Here is a 19,928-nt window from a genome sequence, read left to right as displayed (position 1 = left end):
GCCTTGTAAACAAAAAAATCAAGACAAGTGATTTTTTAAAAAGCTACCTATAGATTATCACGCTTGGAAACGCGGAAAGTTATACGAAAAATAGCTAATAATCCCTAGCAAGAGAAGAACCTAAAACACATAAAGAGAAGATAGAACAATATGATAAATACTATTATTCCAGTCTAGCAGAAACTAAGCCTTCTACCCCCTACCCCTCTTCCTTCTTGAAAAGATTCAAAAATACAATTTCGGAAGGAATTTATGCATCGACGTTATACCTGGCACAACGATAACAATAAGTATTAAAGGAAAATAAAGCAGAATATGACCAAACCTATGGCCTCGACTTTTGCTTTCTTAATCTCTCTGTCTTCTCCTTCGCTTGTGTATACTTTTTTCTGATCTTTCCTATCCTTTCTTTGTCACTTTATTTCTTCCCGTACTTCTCACCTCATTGCGAATCACCCGCGACATTTATGACCACTTGAGCATCTACTGCAACCGCTGCGTGTCATGGAATAAAAAAAAAAGCCTAGAAAGGGAAAGGAGGAGGTAAGAAGGGTAGACGGAGGGTTAAATACCCTTATAGTAACTAAAGACCAAGCCAAAAGTGCATACGGAAGAGCAAAGATATACAGTAAAGATAAAAGCTGATAGCATATGATACTGTGGTAATAAATGTCAATCTCTATAGCTCGATACATTTCCTCGGCTGCAAAAGAGCATAGAAAGTGCATTACTGTTTCGCCTCTCCACTACCTTCACCCTCATCTTCATCTTCCCGTTTTTCCTTTCCTCCTTGTGTCCCAATGGTCAAAAACATGGCGAAAACAATCGAGGTCCCCGATGCGGCAGCGGCGAACCAGAAAACCGCAGAGTATGGCTTGGTAGCCACGTCCCACCTCCCTCCCTCCTTCGCACTCCTCCCTACAGCATTGAACACCGCAGTCCCAATGCCAAAACCCACAGATTGGCAAAGCTTCGTAACAGTCTGAACTATACTGCCAGCAATACTCTGTTGATGCACAGGCATAGAAGAAGCAACATAGAGGTTAGCGACATTGAATTCCAGATCCGCGCCGACGACCGCGAGGAGGAAAGAGGGGAAGCAGAAAGCCCAGTAGGATGAATGAATGGTGTTTACAGCGATGAGGGTGAATGCGATGGTGTAGCCGAAACATCCGACGAGCATGAGTGCTTTGTTGCTGACGCGGTGCATGATCATGCCGGCGACGATGTTGACGATGATGCCCATGATGGCCATTGGAAGCAGATGGACGGCGGTGGTGAGCGGTGACCATTTCCAGACTTCTTGCATGTATAATGCGAGGAAGAACTCGGCGACGGAGAAAGCCATCATGCCGAATAATAGCACAATCATGACGAGAGAGAAATTCTTGTCGCGCCAGATCGACATGGGCACCAGAGGATGAGGGTAGTAGAGTTCCCAGAAAACGAAAGCGACGATGAGTGCAGCGCCAACGATTAACATGGCGATGATGTAGTCAGTCTTCCAACCATTGGTAGCTGTATCGCCGGAAGAGAGAGCAGCGCAGAACATGCCTACGCCTGCAATAGTGAGGACAACACCAACCGGATCCAACTTCTTGACTGTCGTCCAGTTGAATGGTTCCTTATTTGTGGTGTCCTTGGGCACCGTGAACATGGCCAGAGCGCTGAAGACAAGATAGATGATAGCCAGCAAGAAGAAGCTGGCTCTCCAGTTGAACAAATCACTAGCGATACCAGAGAAAATGGTGCCAAACACAAAGCCCAGAGGATTACCAGCAGAGAAACAAGCAAAAGCTGCATTCTTACGTCGCGACGGCTTTTCGTAAATAGTACCCAAAAGTCCTTGAGCAGGAGGGACAGAAGCAGCTGTCATCAATCCCATCATTCCATTGAGCACATCCAAAACAATAGGAGTTTTTGAGAATCCAGCTGCCAGAGAAAGAACAGCGAAGAAGAATAGCGACAGGACGAACATCATTTTACGTCCAAAGCAGTCGGCGAGTTTACCGAATAGAAGCAGGAAAGCACCACCAGCTAGTGTGTTGGCTGAGCTCATCCAAGTAATTTCCGCTGTAGTCATGCCTAGGTCTGCACCAACAGAAGCGGATATGACTGAGACGGCACCAGACAGGAAGGCTCCCATTGCTATCGCCATAGTCGCCGTAAGAACGAATAGCACTTCCTGTGTCGTTGATTTAAAGCATTGTGGCCGCCCCTCAGGATTTTGGATTTCCACAGCAGAAGGAATGATTGCCTTTTCGTCGACCAAATTATTAGCTGCCGAAGCTGGTGCTACAGGCGCGGCGGCCATCTCGACTGTCGACATAACGTCTCAATTCAATGATAGAAAGCAAATCTGGATGAAATGCATTGATGCATCAAGGAAAGAAAATCCAAAAAGTCAAGGAGATGTCCAAATGCTGGTGTCACCGGTTGCAAATGCTTGATAAGGTTGACGGAATGATCCCGTGGGGAAGTCTTCTAAGCAAAGGTGGCAGGTGGCGGGGAACGGCAAGACAGAACGGCAAGGACAAGCGGCTGGGGTGTCCAAAAAGCGTAGATTTATCCGTAGAGATGGTGATTGTACGCGAAACTTCTTCCTGGGCTTGGTATCATGCACGTGGGATGGTTGATTCACAACTTGACCACTTGCCAGCCTCTAAGATCCATATGTGCAAGAGCGCCACCGAGTACACCCTGAACTTCTCGACCGTTGAACCATTGCTTGGGACCAGCCCAGTAGTTGATGAAACCTTCTGGTCCAGATACGAAAATGACTTTCCTGCCTTGTTCAGAGGTTGGTGTTTGACTTGAGGTCTGAGCGATGGCATTGCGGACATCTTGCGGATGGATATGAGTGCTCTCCTCATCAACAAAGTAGTCGACAGTAAGTGATTTGTTAGTCTGTTTGAGCGCATCGAGTTGTCTCACGATTAAGCTCTTCTCGCCGCTGGTTGCGGTGCTGTGATGAGATTCACTGCTGAAGAGCCTTGTGAAGCTGGCATACCAACCAGGAGTAATTGGGTCATCGCTCAAACCACCTACACAGTCTTCTCTCTGTCTGTTTGCCCATAGTACAGAAACACGAGCTTTGTCGCCGACAGCATGTGCTACTTGAATGGCAGGCGCAACACCTGTACCTCCGGCAAGAAAGACAACTTGGTCGACATCCTGCGGTAACTCATACTCGATAGCTGGACCTCTGACTTCAACGTCAGCACCCTGAGGTCGCCTGTGTAGGTATCCCGACACCTCTCCTCTCCGCTCACGACGGACGAGCAGACGCAGAGCGTCCGGGTCTGAACCATTCAGCGGCGGCAGAGGTGTATATGCTCTTGCAATCTGAAGTTGAGGTTGTTTGATCTCAATGCTCCAGACTCCCTTTTTCGACCATTCGTCAAACGTGCCTGGCGGAATATGCGATTGTGAGAGGGTGAAAATGGCGCTGGTGGACGAAACGGTCTCTTTCTTGGTGAGGGAGAATGGTGTGAAAGTCGAATCATTCAGAGATTGCGGTGACGAGAAGCCGATGAGATGGAAATTATCGTTCAGTACCCAGCCAGTGCCGAAGAAGAAGAGAGCAGCAGCAATGCCTCGTAACGAGCTGCGTTTTGGCTTGGGTGCTTCATTGTGTATGTTGGATGATGTGTGTTGGCTGCGCGCAAACTCTCGACGGAAGACCAGGTGTTGATTCGATGTGGATTGGCGACATCGCAGTGAGGAACGGAGGGCAGGACGAATAGTACAAGGCATCGTGACTTGATTGTGCAACTGTCAAAAAGTTGCTTTCTCGACTTTCCGAAGGCTCCAAAGTTTGCCAAGCTTCACATGTCAATGACGATGACATGATCATTTTCTATACCACCAATTTATTTCAGATAGCGGAAGAGGCCACATTGAATAGATTCATAATCGTACATGTTATACACTATCTACTAGTCTAGTCATCGAGTCTCAAGATCTCGCCGCCTTCGCGAATACCACCTCTGAAGTGAGTTTTGATGACCTTGCCGTCGATGAGAGTCTTGCCGACGATACCCTCCACATGTTGAGGCTCTACTCTACCGTACCAGATACCACATCCTGCTAGAGGATTGGTCTTGAAGGTAGGAGGAATGTAGACGATAACATTGCCAGCCCACTTGTGTCCTCCGATGTGTGAGATCTGGGCTACTCTTGCCGCGGGCTGGTACTCTTGAATCGTGTAATCAGGCTGCTCAGTATCATGAGGAGGAGCCCCACGGATAATAGGGATATTCTGTCTCTCCAGCTTCTCCTCAAACTCTGCCTGCAGGACTGGGCCCAACTTTCCACATCTTTCATCACGTCCACCGTGGCCGCAGATCAAGACGACAATCTCATGTACAGGGCGAGCGCCGGGGAAGCTCTTGCGCATCTCAGGTTCGTGTAGAAGAGTGTTCTTTTGTGCCCTGGTCAGACGCTCGTGCGATGCGTGTAGCGATGGAGGGAGAACGAATGCCTTGACAAAGGCTTCGACACCACTGTCATCGGTGGGAATACTGGGGACGTATTGGAAGCTAGGGAAGAGGAAGGCCGAAGCGGGCGCTGTGTTGGGCTTGTTTTGTGGGACAATGTCTGGGTCTGAGCCAGGTTTGGCGGCGGGTACTGTGTTCGCCTTCTGCGCGGGCTGTGTTGAGGGTTCTGCATCCTCGAAAGGGGTTGGTGGGATGGACGAGTTGGTGATGGATACATTGTGGTATGGCTAAGGCAGAGTCAGCGGCATGTCTTGCAGTGAGAATGGGAATGTGGTAGTGGTCGCATACGTCTGAGAACCTGCCCTTGGGTCCAATCATCTTATTTAATTGGTTCACAAGCACACTATCCTCGTCCTCTTGTATCCTGCTCTTCCAGTCTGTGCGGCCTGTCGAGATGAGGACTTGCTCAGCATACGTCGGCATGGTCCCATTGAGCTTGCTTTCGCGGTCGATATCCAGTCCTGGCGGCGTCTCTCTGCATTGACATGTGGGTGAAGGGCATTCGTCCAGTGTAGGGATGTTCCAGTGCTCATGTGTTGGAGGCGGTTGTGCGATGGGTACTGTGTAGGTCGCCCTCGAAGCGCTGCGTTGTTGAAGCGCCCATAGTTGCGTTCGTGGGATACGTGATGCGATCCTGGCTCCTCTGATAATCAATCCCATGGTGTGTGATGGCTGTGCAAATATGAATGGAACGAAGAATGCGACATTATTTTTGAGATGATCGAGAAGACAAACGTCATGGCATGGTCAGCATCACCACAAACCCACATCTCGGCGACTCGGCTCCGCTATGTCCGATCTTTGAATTGACAAAGACAATCACCGAGACCTTCTCTCCCTCGACTTCTTTTCTCTAGGACAAATAATCTTCAGCTCTATGATCATCAAGAACTGCTCTGATATACTAGGACGTCGATCATCGTTTCACTCGACCTTGCCATCCAAGGTTCAAACCCCTCGAAGAATATCCTTCTCAAGCTCCTGAGCACTAGACCGTCTTCGACCCTTCTCATCCGTCCACTGCTCGCAAACATTCTCAAAGCTTTCAACAGGCTTCCTTCGCAGTAGATCCAATCTCATCACGGTCCCATCTTCCTTTTGTCCTCCGACCCTCAGTGCCATCCTGTCCCCAGCCAGTGTTTGGGCCACCAAGGTAGAAGTGTGCTTGAACATCTCCGATACTGCTTCGTAGGGTGATGCACAGTGTTTAGTCTCGGCGAAGAGGACTCCACGTTCGAGGAGCATGCCTTGGAATGTGCCGTCTGTGTTCTTTGAGATGGCCATGCGCACCCATGGTTGTGTGGAAGGTGGTGTTTCGAATGTGGGGTGGGTTGATAACAGATGGTCGTCTAGTAATTGGATGTTCGCTGTAAGAGATCAACAACTGCTTGTCCCGTGTCATAAATAGGTGGTTGTACCGGAAGTAAGGTTCCACAGCTCTTCAATGCCTAGAGATGGTCTGGTCATCTGGACAACTGATCAAGGCGGCGACTTGCAACGATAGGGTTTCAGGACGTAAGCAAGTAATGGTATTCACAAGTATTGTACATCGTCCCGTAAGCCATGGCTGGTCTTTGAGTATCAGTGCCGTGATCAAGCCGCTACAGCCACAGGAGCTGTAGCCGCGGGTGCCTCTGCTGGGACATCCACAACAGCACTTTCTTCTGCCTCAGGTCAGTATTTAGCTGTCAAGTTCTATGACTCATGTTCATACCAACAGGTGCTCTCTTGGGATCCATCTGCATGGTCCCATCTTTATGTCTGGTGAAGAATCGCTTCCCCTGTTGACGAAGGACATGCGTGACCTCACCACGCCTCTCGAGCATATCTGCCTTCGGTCGGTTCTTCTCGACCCATTCTTGACCCGTATTTCGGTCACGAACCCATCGTGGTCCTAGTATGAAGACCGTGACTGTCTCTTCTTCCGCACCTTCTCCAGCGGCCGCTTCAGCGGCAGGGGGTGCAGTACCAACAGCGCTAGCGGCTGTCATAGATGCTGGACGCACAGTGATGGCGTCCTGTTTCGAAGACGATATACCCATATTGTTGGGAGCCGATGAGTCGAGGTAAATGGCAGAGGAGATTGGCAAAGGTTAGCATATCTAAGGTGGCGCCAGGCCGTCAATATGAGAAGTCCTATTTGCAAGTCCTCGCATATTTGGACTCTGTGTCAAAAGTACAGTACATGTCTGATGCCCAACTCACATGAAAGCGAGTAAGACTACGGCGTGATAAGGACTTCAGGAACAGACGAACGTGAGCTAGACCTCGTATAATCACTGCAAAAGCAAGTGCAGGACTCGACGGCCCCCAAAACCCATAATTTGACCTAGGTCTGAGTGCCACGTAGTATTATGCTTGATCTCCTCAGGACTGGCTTTGTTGTATATTGAAGACGTGGCATGCATCAAAGCCCCAGCCTAGGGGACGCCGGCTCGGGAGTGACATGCGTGATGATTGCTTCAGAGCCCACATCCGGTATTCCACGATATGGAGGTTGTTCCAGATGGCCAAATCCAACGCTGCTCGACTTACTGTATGGCGATAGATGATCTTCTGTTGTTGTCGTCGCTTTCTGATGGAAAATGGGATTCAGGTCCTTCTTCTCAGCAGCCATTACAGGTAGAAGCGGACAGTTGTGACCTTTCGGTGTTTTTCTTCTAGATGTGCAGCTTGAAGCTGGTACATAGGTATCTAGATGTGTCCGACATGTCTTGATGTTTCATGTTATTGATGAACGATTGCAGGAGATGGCGGTCTGATTCACAGCGGCTACGTCACGGGGCGCAAAAGCCAGGTAGAGACCCTGGAATTACCAGAAGCGGCATGAAGCAACGCAGGTGCATCAACTCCTGAACAAACTTCTGTTTTGCGGCCGAGTCTTTTGTTTGGCATGCTGAGTCGAGTGATGCTACAATAACACACCGATAGACGACAATCGCTGTTCGCATGGCCGGACTCGCACCACCTCGCCAATTCGAGCGCGACTCGCTGGAACTGGCTTCCCTTGCTTCGTCGGACCACAACTCGCGCGAGAGTATCGACTCTTCAGCCTCTGGCGTCCCCTCTTCGCGCAAGCTCTCCTTTGACGATGATCACCTCGGGACTCCCGGTCCTAGCAGCAGAGGAAATGGTGGTCGCATGAACAGATCCTACTCGGTCTCCTCGGCCTTCGACTTCGCTCCCGCACTATTCCCCCTGTCGAACTCAGGAGCAGGATATACCGCTATAGGTGCTCCAAGCGGCCAGGCTTTGGCAGCAGGAGGAGAAGGAAGCTTGGAAAGACACAAATCTTTGACACTTTGGAAAGGCGGTCTGTCGCTGGTCGTTGGCCTCATCATTGGTTCAGGCATCTTCTCGTCACCCGCGCAGGTCAACATCAATGCCGGTTCTCCGGTTGCAGCCTTGACAGTATGGGTTATTGCTGGTCTACTCGCTTGGACTGGTGCTTCGAGCTATGCCGAGCTGGGTAGCGCCATGCCTCTCAACGGCGGTGCGCAGATCTACTTGAGCAAAATCTACGGCGAATGGGCTGGCTTCCTCTTCACGTGGTGTGCTGTTGTCGTCCTGAAGCCTGGTTCGGCTGCCATCATTGCCATCATCTTTGGAGAATACACCGTCAGAGCCTTCATTGGCGCCGACGCTATGGACGCAAGCATCTGGATCAACAAGGCTGTCGCGCTGGCCGGCTTGATACTGGTAACTGCACTGAATTGTATTTCCACCAAAGTGGGCACTCGCAGCACTGATGCTTTTGTGGTGCTGAAGTTCGTCGCGTTAGCTGGAGTCACCGTCACCGGCATCATAGTGGCCATCACTGGCTGGAGCTTTGAAGGCAACGCATCTCAGGACTGGAAGCAACCTTCTTTCTGGGTTGATGGCACTAAGCATGATGCGGGAAACTGGGCTGTTGCTATTTATGCTGGACTCTGGGCGTACGACGGATGGGACAACGTACGCTGCAACCTTGTCAAGTTCTTGATTCAATCATGCTAACAATTTGCAGGTCAACTACGTTGCTGGAGAGTTCATCAACCCTCAGAAAGATCTACCACGCACTATTCACACTTCGCTCTCGATGGTCCTGCTTTCTTATCTGCTCGCCAACGTCGCTTACTTCTTTGTTTTGCCTCTGGCCACCATCAACTCGTCCAATACTGTCGCCGTGGCATTCGGCCGCTTCGTTCTTGGTCCTGTTGGCTCCTTCATTCTTGCTCTAGTTGTAGCTGCATCGTGCTTTGGCAGTCTCAACGCCACGACCTTCACCTCTGGTCGTCTCGTGTATGCCGCTGGAAAGGAAGGGTATCTACCCGCCTTCTTTGGACAGATTGGCTTCTCGAAGGATAGCGCCGTCCGTCTTCCTTACCGCCCCTCTCGAGCATCTCGCTTCACCCGCCTCATCGCCGACGATGGAGTTGGCCTATTCTACACACCAGCATATGCGATGATGCTCAATGCAGCTTTGACCATGGTTTATGTTGTAATCGGTAGCTTTGGAACCCTCACCACCTTCTATGGAGTCGCTGGGTACACCTTCTACTTCTTTACAGTTCTCGGCTTGATTGTTCTCCGTGTCAAGGAGCCGGATCTTGAGAGACCATACAAGTGTTGGATCACAACACCGATCATTTTCTGCTGCGTCAGCTTGTTTCTACTCAGTAGAGCTGTTTTTGCGCAACCACTGCAGACGCTGATAGTGGTCGCATTTATCCTGGTTGGATTCCCATTATATTGGTGGAGAATGAAAGGCAGGAGTGGCCAAGGAAGGCAGCAAGCCGTGAAGTGGAAGTTCTGGGAACGATGGACACGACGATGATCAATCTAATGTATAGAAAAAGACGCGTATGACTTGGATAGAAGCCAAAATAATGATGTCCCGATGGGGAAAATTGCACCACGTGACCCCGCGCTGAATGACGCTGCCTCAGACACGTCCCTCTGAAGCTGTAACCAAATCTTCGACCATCAATGTGGCGTGGCCTTCTTTGATCGTACAAACATCTGCCACATCATCAAGATGCGTTTCCGAGCAGATATCCAAAACAACCACGTCTTCACAAGTGATTATCTGCTATGCTTGAGAAAGCACAATTTCTGACAAGCTTGCAGAATTGACCGCCTCGCTCGCATCGTTGGGTCCGATTGCATGGGTCAAATTGAGCGATGAGGATGTTCGCCTCACTGTGATTCCTGATCAAGGCTCCTCAGTATGGGCGTACGTCTGACTCTTGTCTTGCCTGTTAAACTTGTACTGATTCTTCTACAGTGTTCTTATGATAGTTTGTTCATCGTTTGTCCCATGACTCTGCGGCATCTAACAAATAGTTCAAGGACCAGATATTCGAAACATACTCGATCCAATCTGCAGCCGAGAACAACACAATCAATCTTGAAGTGCCGCTGCAAAACTTACATCGCGCGTTGAAGTCAGCACAAAACGCCAGCCATGCCTCAATTCGCCTGACCAAGAAGAACAACATCCCGCTTCTTTCTCTTACCATCACAACGTCCATCTTTGCTGGAGCGCCAAAAGCTCCCGCCCGAAACGATCCGTCAGATGAACACGGCTACAATCCAGGCTTCCCCTCCCGCGACGGGTTTGCCGATCAGTTTCCGGGCGATGAGCTAGACGATCCTGCAGTCTATGATCGCCCACAACGAGAAACCACCATTACCCAAGACATCCCGATCAAAGTGCTCTCACCAGCTGTCGTGTCAGGTCTACGTGAGCCCCGTGCGAAAGAGCCGGATGTACACATCGACCTTCCACCGCTCATGCAGCTGAAGTCCATATCCGATCGCTTTACCAAACTCGCCATCGCGAGCACAAAAACGCCAAACGGTTCCACAGGCTTCCGAGGGAATACGACGCGAGCACCAAAGCTCGAGCTCTCTGCGAATATGCATGGCTGCTTGCGGCTGAGACTCAAGACCGACGCTATGGATATCAGCTCAAGGTGGACTGGCCTCAACAATCCAGAGCTGGACCCATCAACGGTCGAAGGTGGTGAAGAAGGTATCGCGCAACATCCCAGTACTCGAATGCGAGCAAGAGGTGACCCCGAGGGTCTCAGCGACGAAGGCTGGGCTACTGTAAGATTGGATGGCAAAGATTGGGGCAAGGTGCTGGGTATTGGACGAGTTGGTGGAAGAGTCATTTCTTGTAAGTCTACTTTCTATCTTTTCGGTGAAAGATGAACACTGACAAGCCACAGGTTTCTGTGACGAGAATGCACTGATCCTGTATGTCTACCTCACGAACGAGGCTGATAATGCAGAGCAATCGGTGATTACATACTACGTCAGCTCATACAGTCAATGAGTGTATGAACGAAGTATTACTTTCCCCCCCTTATCTGCACTCGAGTTGTTCTTGTATGAATGCACAATGCTTTTGTGATTCCGGCATGCCTCCGGTGAGAGTCGGCTTTTTGTCCAGCAATCTCGGACTCTCAGTGGACACTTCAGCACCTCAAAGTGGTCTCTACATTTCGACAGGTTGTTTCTCGACCAGTATATCAAGGTCGGAGATGACGAATGTTCGCCTTTCACATTCTGGCTCGGACTGCAATGTCTATCTCCGCCATAGGTCTCCCCCTCGGAATATACTGTAGAAATGCACGAAGATTTTGTAACCTCTGCATGGGTCCAGTGAGAGTGTGAGTTCTTCAGATAAGAGAGTCGGCTTTCTCTGGACCTTCTAGGGAGAATGAATATGTTTCTGCATTTTGGCAGATATTTTCTTGACAACCGCGGGAGAGTGGGAGATGCGACTGCATTGTACTAATGACTGACAGATAGAATAAGTCGTGTTGTCTCATGATACAAGCAGATCTCAGTGCTCTCATGATCATTCTAAGCCTTGAAGCATACTGTCGCAATGCAGAAACGTTTGCGTCGGAATTTATCCAGTGAGAGCTAAAAGCGGAACCTCAAGATTCGTAGCTCTCACTAGGCAGATATAGATGGAAGCTGTAAGTGGTGCACGTCAGTCGTTCGGCACGCCATGGTGCACGTGGCTTCCAACTCTAAGGTATAATCTGACAGCTTGACTCATATTTGCTCACTGCTCGCCTTTAAATATCTGCCGTTGCCCCTCCATATTCTTTTCCCCCCCTTCTCAGCTGCTGCCAACAAGAAATACGTTCTTCACCTATCAAAAGTTTCAATCGACCCCTAAGACCGAAATGGAGAACAGTGGTACAAGCGCCTCTACCTTGGACAAGAAGTGGTCATCGAGTGGCTGGAATGGCAAATTCTACTGGCACCGTACGATTGGAAGAAGCGGCAAGACCTGGTTCCAATGTGGGATCAGCGCCAACGACCGAACTCCATCCTCTGGAAAGCCAAGTCACTTCTTCACCTGCAAATTGATGCCTCGTGTAGGCTATACAGAGCAGAAGATCATGAAAGCTTGCGAGGAGACTGCCAAAGCTCTGAAGTTCCATCGAGGTCCGACTGGTGGCAGATGTGACTCCTGTGATTTCCGCAATGTCCAGGAAGTGTGTACGTTGGGCAGATACAGCATGTCGCGCTCTCAGTTCCGTATGATGATGGACAAACATGATAAAATGTGTTCCTGCGGATGCTTTGATGTCGGATGTCACGCAATATCCATCACCGAGACCTCGACGTCCAAACTTACTCTGGAGCAAAATCTTGAGCTATCGGATGATCTATCGGCTGAGGAATGGACGTTTGTTCCCGAGGAAAGCTCGCCCAGTAAAGCCTACTGGACACGCACAGTCAAGAGTGGTGATGAGACCTGGAACCAATACGGTGTCAGCAAGAACTATCAAACACCACATGACGACCAGCCGGACTTCTCTTTTACCTGCAAGAACATACCGCGAGAGGGGAAAAGCGAACAATATATCCGACGTGCGTGCCAGATCACGGCCAGCTACATGAGTTCGCATCGACGGCGCGGATGTCACAATTGCGCTTGCACTTTCGAGACTTTACGAGCGCGTGGTGGAAGATGCACGGTTGGCCGATTGCATGTGATCACAAGATTTTTGGCTCGCTTTGTGGAGTTTGCCATGAGGCAACATGATGAAGTTTGTTCTTGTGGCTGTTTTGATGTTCCGGAGGACGAACAACGGCAAGTTGTAGTATGACCATATGAACAATACTTGGAGCCGGAGCATGGTTTGCTGGAAGAACAAAGAGTGTTGTTGACCGAAATCACATGCTGGAGTCAAATGGTTTCTATCTGGCTCTGACTTCTCAGTAGAAATTCAGAAATGTGAATTCTGATCGCCACTCGTGCAAAGCTATACTCGAGTAGACTTCTTTGTATGTGTTATCTGACACCACTTGACCGAGACCTCAGGTGACTTTGAGAGACTTTGAACGACTTTGAGGTTTGATGAGTACCTCGCCGTTGAGTTCAAAGTAAGGATAGCGGTGCACGTGGGGATGAGTCTGAACGATGACCCATCAACGCTGCTAAAATTTCCTCGCTCCATAATATACTGTCAGCTTCCCATCTGCCATTCCTCGCCTCCAACAATTCTCCACATGTACAGAAAGTCGGATTTCAACCTCGGAGTTCAACCTCGGATTCTTAGATCGAATATGGATTGCAGCACCATCAGCGATGACAGTCTTGTAGAGACAAGCTGTCACAGGTGCAGAGACGTGCTTCCTGCGTATGAGCCGCTGCAAACCAAAGCGCTAGCTGAAGAGGAGCGTATCGAGCCACCACCGTATGCGGTACAGCAGCCAGGACGTAGCGCTCTCCAGAACGTGCATTTCTACAAACATTCGCCAGTCATGGAAAGGAAGCTGCACGAACATTGTGAGCCATTCAGCTCATCGAACGAAGATTGGACGTTCCACAAACGACATGTCGGCTCGGTGCCTGGAGCTCACTGGACCCGAGCGATCAAGCGCAATAACAAGATCTACTATCAATATGGCGTCGGCAAACAGAAGCACTTGACGCCCGACTTCTGGTTTACCTGTAAGATGGAGCCACGTGCCAACGCTTCCGAGGCGGACGTTCGGGAAATCTGCAGGGTCACTGCCTTCGCACTAGACTACCACCGAAACCACCGGTATCGCAGGTGCGCCTGCAACTTTGAGAGCTTGCGTGAGAGTCGGGGAAGATGCAAATTGAGCTGGTTCCATGTTTACAGAAAAGTCACAGGCCATCTGATCAGCAAAGGCATGGACGCGCATGATAGACATTGTTCCTGTGGCTGTTTTGATGTCCAGAAGAGGGATGTCGAATATTGATCCAGTCGTTTGCGATACAGAAGTACTTCAAAGGCCCATGGGCCTGCTTGTAAGGAAAATTCTGGCCATCAATGATCGAAAAAGGTGCTCAATGCCCTGAGCAAAGCAGATGTCGCAACCGTGCCATGATCTTCTCCTTCGAACTCGGTGATGGACACCATCGTCAACTTTCCGCTGCTCCGTAGCTTCTTCTCCAGCTCAACAGCATTGTCTCCCATCTTGCGTTCCGTACAGCGCTTTTGCCTTTCTTCAAATTCAACATCCGACTCTACATTCGACCTTGTCGGTCTCTGTTCCAGTGCTCCGTAGGATATTTGCAAAGAGCCCTGCGAATCTTTGCTTTGGGCATTGCAGAACTTCTCCGTCTCTTCGACAATTGCTGCATCCCACCACACCGACGGACTGGCCGCAAAGTACGCATCGAATGCGCCTCCCTTCTTGCTAAACAGCGAATGCAACACACACAATCCACCAAACGAATGTCCGAAGATCGCCTCCTCTCCAGTCTCCACATCTTTGAACTGCTCCTTCACCAACGGTCTCACCTCCCTCCCAATAAACTCCAAGAATGCATCAGCTCCGCCCAACCCAGCATGTACTTCATGCTCATTGATAGTCAGGTCCGTATTCCGCTGACTACTGAACAAACTCCCCGTCTCGGTCGGAATATTCTGGTACCCGATCGCGACTATTATGCCGCCGCCGTGATAGAACGAATTACTCGCACTTCGCCAGAGAATTTCTGTCGCGGTGAGGAAAAGGGCATTGCCGTCTAGGATGTAGATCACTGGGATCTTGGAGTTGCGGAGTTGTTTTGTGCGATCCCAGTTCAAAGGCCAAGATATTTGGATGCGGTAGTTTAGACCAGTGAAGGAGTTTGTGAGGTCGTGTTGTGTGGCGTTGGGGAGAGTGATTGGAGATCCTGTGGTTGCAGACATGGTTGTGGATCTGAATCGGGGTGTGGTGGATTGTTGTCGTTGTCGGATCTGATAAGGAAAGTTGACATGTCGCTCCAAATTTATATCACTCCGAGGTCGGCAGGATCGTGCCAAGGCAGCGCTGAGAAGACGAGTTCCCATGAATCTTGAAAGGATAGACATGAAGTTTTCTGGAGCTCAACGGACGGAAGACTTTCAGTCAAAACAGGTGCTTTGTATTACTTACAGATTTGCTCGGTGCAGTAGAATAGAAGTATAGAAAGAATAAGTTGGTGTTAAACATTCAAAAGTATTCCCAAGACAAGGAGGTCAAAAGTCTTGGCTGGCTTCGTAACAGTATTCTTCCAACTCAATAATTTGTGTAAACATCCAATCGAAAAACATCAACTTGACACCTCTCTATCCAAACAAAGAGGCGATAAAATGCTTCTTGACCTTATCTCCAGCCTTGAGCCTCATCGCTGCACCATGATTCGCCGTAGCAGTATTCCCCCACCCCAAAGGCGTAACCACAATCCAACACAAATGCTCCGCCTCTTTATTTTCATCCTCCCGCAATTTCGAAACCTCCTCATCCGCATCTCTGATGTCTTCACGCACCTTTCCTCCTTCCTTCCTCTCTAACTTACGCATCTCTTCATCAAACCCTCGACGGGCCTTTGCTTGTTTCTCCGGCTTGCCTGCTTCTTTTTCGTAACTCATCTTGTAAATTTTTCCTCTAGTTTGTGTACTTCTTCCTTATATTTGGCTTCGGCTTCACGGATTTTCCTGTCGCGTTTGGCGTGAGCGTCTGCATAGTTTTCGGATTTCTTTGCTGTTTGCGAGGCGGTTGGAACGAGCCAAAGTCTTTGCTATCATAGTCGAATTTCTAGACAACAAAGACTACAAGTCCGAAAGCCGCAATGAGGAGACAGAGGTACGTACGATTCAGTGAACCAGCCACGTTCTTCTTGTCGTCGTCCTTCACATCAGACTCACAATCTGTAGCATTTCCAGAAGTCTTAGCAGCAGTTGTGTTGGCCGGATTGCAGCTCAAGTCGTACTCCGAGGGAACTCTCTCAGCCCAGGCGAATTTCCCATCAATCACATTGTCCTGAAGATATGGTGTACATGCTCGAACGACGGTCTCATCGACGATATCGCCCTCACAACCAGTAAGTGTGCCAGTCACACAACTCTCCCTAGGTGTAAATGTCACCCAACCAGATGTCCCGATCAAAATCTCGTAGTGATGCGTGCCAATATCAGACAGTATGGACGTAAAATTATACCCATTCTTCGTATGTCCGATGAGTTTGAAAATCGAATCAGGAGAGTCGGTCGTGATATTTAATGTTGGCTTTTCTCCGACGTAGCCGCCCGCTGTGATTGGACATTTCTCAGTCTTGTTTTTGCAATCGATGCCTTTGCTTATCCGATGGGTGTGTGGGCCTGGACGTAAGTCCAGATAAGGCAGGCCTTCGTATGCTGCGAGGGTGAAATTGCTGCACGAGGACCGTTTTTGGATGTTTGATGCCAGTGTTTGATGGCACGTCAAGATTGTTGACAGAACAAGGATGGCGGCGGTCAACTGCATGGTTGCGCGGATGTCTGTCAGGGACCCGTGGTAGTAGAAATCAGGTGAGAGGAGGGCCAGCGAGAATGTGTGCTGCAATGCTGCGACTGTTGTTCTGAAGAATCAAGGTGTCCAAAGTGCTTGAGCAGGGGAATGCACTTTATTTGCTTCATGGAGGATTCATGAAGGATTGGTGAAGGATTGGTTGCCTGGATTGTCGTACAGCCAAGCCATGGCAAAGACGAAGGTTAATGAAGGGGCACGCACGAATTCACAAATTGGGCTATCTCGACGAGCGCGTACTCAACACACGTACAGCTTGTTGGAACGGCGGATGACCAACACCTCAGACGAGCGCTCCGGTCAGGCTGCATTGGTATAGTGATCTCTCGCGTAGACTCTCGGTCAAAACCGAGGGCTTGCTAACACCATTCTGATGGGTTTGCAAGTTGAGGAAGGAAGAGACGACCAAGGTGTTGAGGCTTCGGCAGAAGCGAAACACGTTGTCAACGTTTGTCCATGACTCGAAGAAGCGTCTGCAACGGCCCCTTACACAGCTTGCCAAGCAAAGTCGGTGCATACAAAACGACTTTTGAATCCTTCCTTCGAAGTCCGATGAGTCTCGGCTCAGTGATGAACAACAAAGATGCATCGGCAGTGGAACCCTAACAAGCTCGTCCGCCATAGAAACGACCTGTATCATATCATTGAGGGCTGATACAATTACTACTATACAAAGGAAGTGTTGAGTATTAGGGCACTACCTACTTCCAAAGAGCTTGAAGATTGACTCATGGCATCTTCGGGCGTCTATCCATGTATGATGGAGGACCAGTGGAAGTTAGGAGTTCATCATCCGGCGTTAGGAGTGCTGTTAACCATCTCCATTTAGGGTTGAGAGTAGGACTGTCAGCAACACATTGCCATTCTAGGATCCACAGCCGGGGCACTACTCTTGACCGTTGATGCGCCTCATGCCTGCCGTTTGAACAAGCATGATCTAGGAAGATAGTAGCCATACAGTGGCTAGCTGAGCAGAACAGTTATTAAATGCACATGGCCTCGAATTTCGCTTGGTCAACACACTTGAGACTCCAGCTCTCTCTTCGATACGCTCATGGATCAGAGGGACACTGGATATCCAAGAAACACACTCTCGAGCTGTTTAAGGAGAGAGATATCTAACCATGGGTTGAATGAAGAACAGTGGTCTGCTCTCTTCAGGATTCACTATTCGAATCGAGAGGCTTCCGAGACATCATTACTCACTACCGCTACGGTAGTCACCGACAGTTGTTGACCGTTGGCTTCTAATGTGAGATGAATGCTCCGTCGGCTAGGTCACTTCTCGAACCCTGTGTGGCATCTCTGAGAATGTAGTCGCGTAAAGAGATGCTATAAGTATGGCACCGGCTCCCTCGGTCGGCCTTTCCATCCACGATACTCCGCCTCGTTCCCACCAAGATGCACGCTTCACGGATTCTGTCCGTGATCTCGTTCATGACATGCGTCATGAGTGTATACTCATCGCCGCTGTTGGACGAGCGAGCTGCCTTGAAGTGCACCTCGAGGGACGTTGCGATCGTCCGCCGTACCATCAGTGATGAGACGTACTTCTGCAAGTGGTGGCTATCCGAGTAAGTATCTAGTATTTAGATAAGAGTCTTTTCAGCGGCACACTTCTAACACTTATCAAACTAGTGTCCGCACAAGATCCCCTTTTCTTGAGTTTACTCCGGCTCAGGTGACCAACCTCTGCAAATGTGTGACACCTATCAAGACAACCACGAAGCATAAGCGTGCAGAGCAGACCGAACAGGCCACCTTGGAGCATCATCTTAAGAGAAGGCAGACAAAGGCTTCATGCAGAGCCGAAATAAGCATCCAATTCACCGAGCCATGGCATTTCTGCGTCTTCTACAACTCATATCCCAGAACTTCCTCTCCTTTCGCAAAATACGCTGCGAAAGACCTCGTCAACCTGTGTAACTGCATCGAGGGAAAGATTGTTTCAACTTCGACCAAGAAGACTTCGACTTCAATCAAAAAGACTTCAACTCAGAAGATTTCAGCTTCAACTAAGAAGGTTTCGACCTCGACAAAGAAGACTTTGACTTCAACGACTTCCAAAAAGACCTCAAGCTCTCCCTCGAAGACTTCATCGATCTCGTCTAAGAGCATCTCGAGCTCTTCCACCAAGACCTCATCCAAGTCGTTCACAACACCATCTTCGCTGACCCGTTGGCTCACGCTTCCTACCCCGTGGACGCCACCAAGCAGCAGCATGGGTAGCACTAGCTCGGATGAAAAGTCCTCCAGTGCTGCGGTGGGCACCGTCTCGGAGTCGTCAAGCTTGACATCGTCTGAGCCATTCTCGACAGAGTCTACTACAAGTGTTTCCTCATCCACTACAGAAGCTGTTTCAACGACGAGCATCTCAACAATCAGTGCCATCGATTCTGCCTCTTCCGTTACCGACACCGTTCCTAAGGTGACTCAGGCCCCGCCACTTCCCGAATCGTCTTCTACGACAACAGAGATCCTTCCAAGCGCCTCTTCCACAAGTACTGCTGTCGTGTTACCTACTGGGTCCATATACGTAGCCAACTCAGGCGCTCGTGGCCTTGACGGGTTTCCCTTGTTAGCCTACCAAGGAGGCATGAACTCAGAAGTCTTCATGAATGCCACAGACTACCCACCAGTTCGCTATGTGTATGACCAGGATTCCGGATACATCTTCAACGAAGATCGCAGCTACGTTCTTAGTTACTATACCGACTACGACACCAGCAATGGCTATAGTAGAGTGTTGTTTTTGAATGCAGCGTTCATTCTGGACAGCATGGATACCTACGAGAACTGGGCTGCGCTACCATGTAGCATCGACCAATCTACCAGCGAGCTGTACTGCTTCGGCGCAACTCAGCACGGGGAAACATACAGCATATTCGCTTCCCAAGACAGCAACCTCGCTGATGACCATCATGGAGTGGGAAGACTCTATATCGCCAGCTCTGTTTCTACATATATGTCACCGCTGGATCTATTCGTGGTCAAGGGAGAGAATGGCGGCCAGAATATTCCTTCGACCACAGAAACCTCTTCAACGACCGACTCATCACAGACGGCAACCACTACCGAAAGTCAATCGACCACATCGTCTTCGGCTGCTGTAACACCAACAAGCGTTTGCGGTACTGTCTACACCGATGACTCGGCATCTCCATCCCTGAGCTACGATATCAGCTGTACAATGGACTACAGCACAGGATCTTTCCCAGCAATTGTGACCGATTCTTTGGACGACTGTATCGTAGCTTGCAGCCTCGACTCTGATGATGGATGCGTCGCTGCTGTATGGTTCCAGAGTGGAAGAAACCAACAGTACTGCTATCTGAAGACTGAGGATGACCTCAATAGCCAGACCACTTTCTCCAGCACTGATGTCGCGTTCTCGGCCACGAGGGGGGATCTCTGAGAGTACTCGGTCAAATTTCGTATGTTCTTCCGTTTTACTTTCGTATGTTCTTCCATATTAATTTCATACGTTCTTTAATCAATATGAGACGATGTTCTTGACGGGGGTCACTATTTGGGTAGAGAGAACAGGGAAACCATATTATTTAAGGATCAATTGAAATCATAATTACATCGTAGGGTCGTCACCCTTCATATACATAACAGTCTGGCTAT

General features: G+C 49.5%; 11 protein-coding genes across 11 annotated transcripts; 5 read left to right on the top strand and 6 right to left on the bottom strand.

Moving 5' to 3' along the window:
• Window positions 1-727: 727 nt before the first annotated feature.
• M438DRAFT_283600 (putative transporter) lies at window positions 728-2,314 on the bottom strand (the record flags this gene model as incomplete). Its single annotated transcript, XM_029901399.1, has 1 exon — window positions 728-2,314. One exon carries the CDS (start codon window positions 2,312-2,314, stop codon window positions 728-730), a length of 1,587 nt encoding a protein of 528 aa, XP_029755664.1.
• A 323-nt stretch (window positions 2,315-2,637) lies between these two features.
• Window positions 2,638-3,513, bottom strand: M438DRAFT_238636 (uncharacterized protein; the record flags this gene model as incomplete). Its single annotated transcript, XM_029899496.1, has 1 exon — window positions 2,638-3,513. A coding segment is annotated over one exon (876 nt), but the record flags the coding sequence as incomplete, so codon positions are not given.
• Window positions 3,514-3,885: 372 nt separating this feature from the next.
• On the bottom strand, window positions 3,886-5,207 carry M438DRAFT_306028 (uncharacterized protein). Its single transcript, XM_029902247.1, has 2 exons — window positions 4,788-5,207; window positions 3,886-4,726 (listed from the first exon to the last, which is right to left on the bottom strand). Exons 1-2 carry the CDS (start codon window positions 5,157-5,159, stop codon window positions 3,944-3,946), a joined length of 1,155 nt encoding a protein of 384 aa, XP_029755662.1. The 5' UTR covers window positions 5,160-5,207; the 3' UTR covers window positions 3,886-3,943.
• A 174-nt stretch (window positions 5,208-5,381) lies between these two features.
• On the bottom strand, window positions 5,382-6,164 carry M438DRAFT_349602 (uncharacterized protein). The gene is made up of 2 exons (XM_029906435.1): window positions 5,918-6,164; window positions 5,382-5,866 (listed from the first exon to the last, which is right to left on the bottom strand). The coding sequence occupies exons 1-2, from the start codon at window positions 5,964-5,966 to the stop codon at window positions 5,448-5,450; spliced, it is 468 nt and encodes a 155-aa protein (XP_029755661.1). The 5' UTR covers window positions 5,967-6,164; the 3' UTR covers window positions 5,382-5,447.
• A 1,181-nt stretch (window positions 6,165-7,345) lies between these two features.
• M438DRAFT_349600 (amino acid transporter) lies at window positions 7,346-9,358 on the top strand. Its single transcript, XM_029906434.1, has 2 exons — window positions 7,346-8,453; window positions 8,506-9,358. The coding sequence occupies exons 1-2, from the start codon at window positions 7,449-7,451 to the stop codon at window positions 9,313-9,315; spliced, it is 1,815 nt and encodes a 604-aa protein (XP_029755660.1). The 5' UTR covers window positions 7,346-7,448; the 3' UTR covers window positions 9,316-9,358.
• A 107-nt stretch (window positions 9,359-9,465) lies between these two features.
• Window positions 9,466-10,994, top strand: M438DRAFT_145078 (Hus1-like protein). The gene is made up of 5 exons (XM_029898930.1): window positions 9,466-9,559; window positions 9,609-9,714; window positions 9,766-9,778; window positions 9,831-10,662; window positions 10,715-10,994. The coding sequence occupies exons 1-5, from the start codon at window positions 9,517-9,519 to the stop codon at window positions 10,819-10,821; spliced, it is 1,101 nt and encodes a 366-aa protein (XP_029755659.1). The 5' UTR covers window positions 9,466-9,516; the 3' UTR covers window positions 10,822-10,994.
• A 204-nt stretch (window positions 10,995-11,198) lies between these two features.
• Window positions 11,199-12,770, top strand: M438DRAFT_145071 (uncharacterized protein). Its single transcript, XM_029898929.1, has one exon. The coding sequence runs from the start codon at window positions 11,687-11,689 to the stop codon at window positions 12,617-12,619; it is 933 nt and encodes a 310-aa protein (XP_029755658.1). The 5' UTR covers window positions 11,199-11,686; the 3' UTR covers window positions 12,620-12,770.
• On the top strand, window positions 12,738-13,776 carry M438DRAFT_145100 (uncharacterized protein). The gene has a single exon (XM_029898931.1). It carries the CDS (start codon window positions 12,921-12,923, stop codon window positions 13,740-13,742), a length of 822 nt encoding a protein of 273 aa, XP_029755657.1. The 5' UTR covers window positions 12,738-12,920; the 3' UTR covers window positions 13,743-13,776.
• Window positions 13,777-13,810: 34 nt separating this feature from the next.
• On the bottom strand, window positions 13,811-14,680 carry M438DRAFT_378123 (putative siderophore esterase IroE-like protein; the record flags this gene model as incomplete). Its single annotated transcript, XM_029908781.1, has 1 exon — window positions 13,811-14,680. The coding sequence occupies one exon, from the start codon at window positions 14,678-14,680 to the stop codon at window positions 13,811-13,813; it is 870 nt and encodes a 289-aa protein (XP_029755656.1).
• Window positions 14,681-15,398: 718 nt separating this feature from the next.
• On the bottom strand, window positions 15,399-16,256 carry M438DRAFT_359549 (uncharacterized protein; the record flags this gene model as incomplete). Its single annotated transcript, XM_029907348.1, has 2 exons — window positions 15,399-15,526; window positions 15,605-16,256. The coding sequence occupies 2 exons, from the start codon at window positions 16,254-16,256 to the stop codon at window positions 15,399-15,401; spliced, it is 780 nt and encodes a 259-aa protein (XP_029755655.1).
• A 2,249-nt stretch (window positions 16,257-18,505) lies between these two features.
• On the top strand, window positions 18,506-19,898 carry M438DRAFT_349594 (uncharacterized protein). Its single transcript, XM_029906433.1, has one exon. The coding sequence runs from the start codon at window positions 18,520-18,522 to the stop codon at window positions 19,711-19,713; it is 1,194 nt and encodes a 397-aa protein (XP_029755654.1). The 5' UTR covers window positions 18,506-18,519; the 3' UTR covers window positions 19,714-19,898.
• The last annotated feature ends 30 nt before the right edge of the window (window positions 19,899-19,928 follow it).

Source organism: Aureobasidium pullulans, assembly GCF_000721785.1.
Source record: "Aureobasidium pullulans EXF-150 unplaced genomic scaffold scaffold_32, whole genome shotgun sequence".
Taxonomy (NCBI): Eukaryota; Fungi; Ascomycota; class Dothideomycetes; order Dothideales; family Saccotheciaceae; genus Aureobasidium; species Aureobasidium pullulans.
This window is presented reverse-complemented; position numbering and strand designations above follow the sequence as displayed.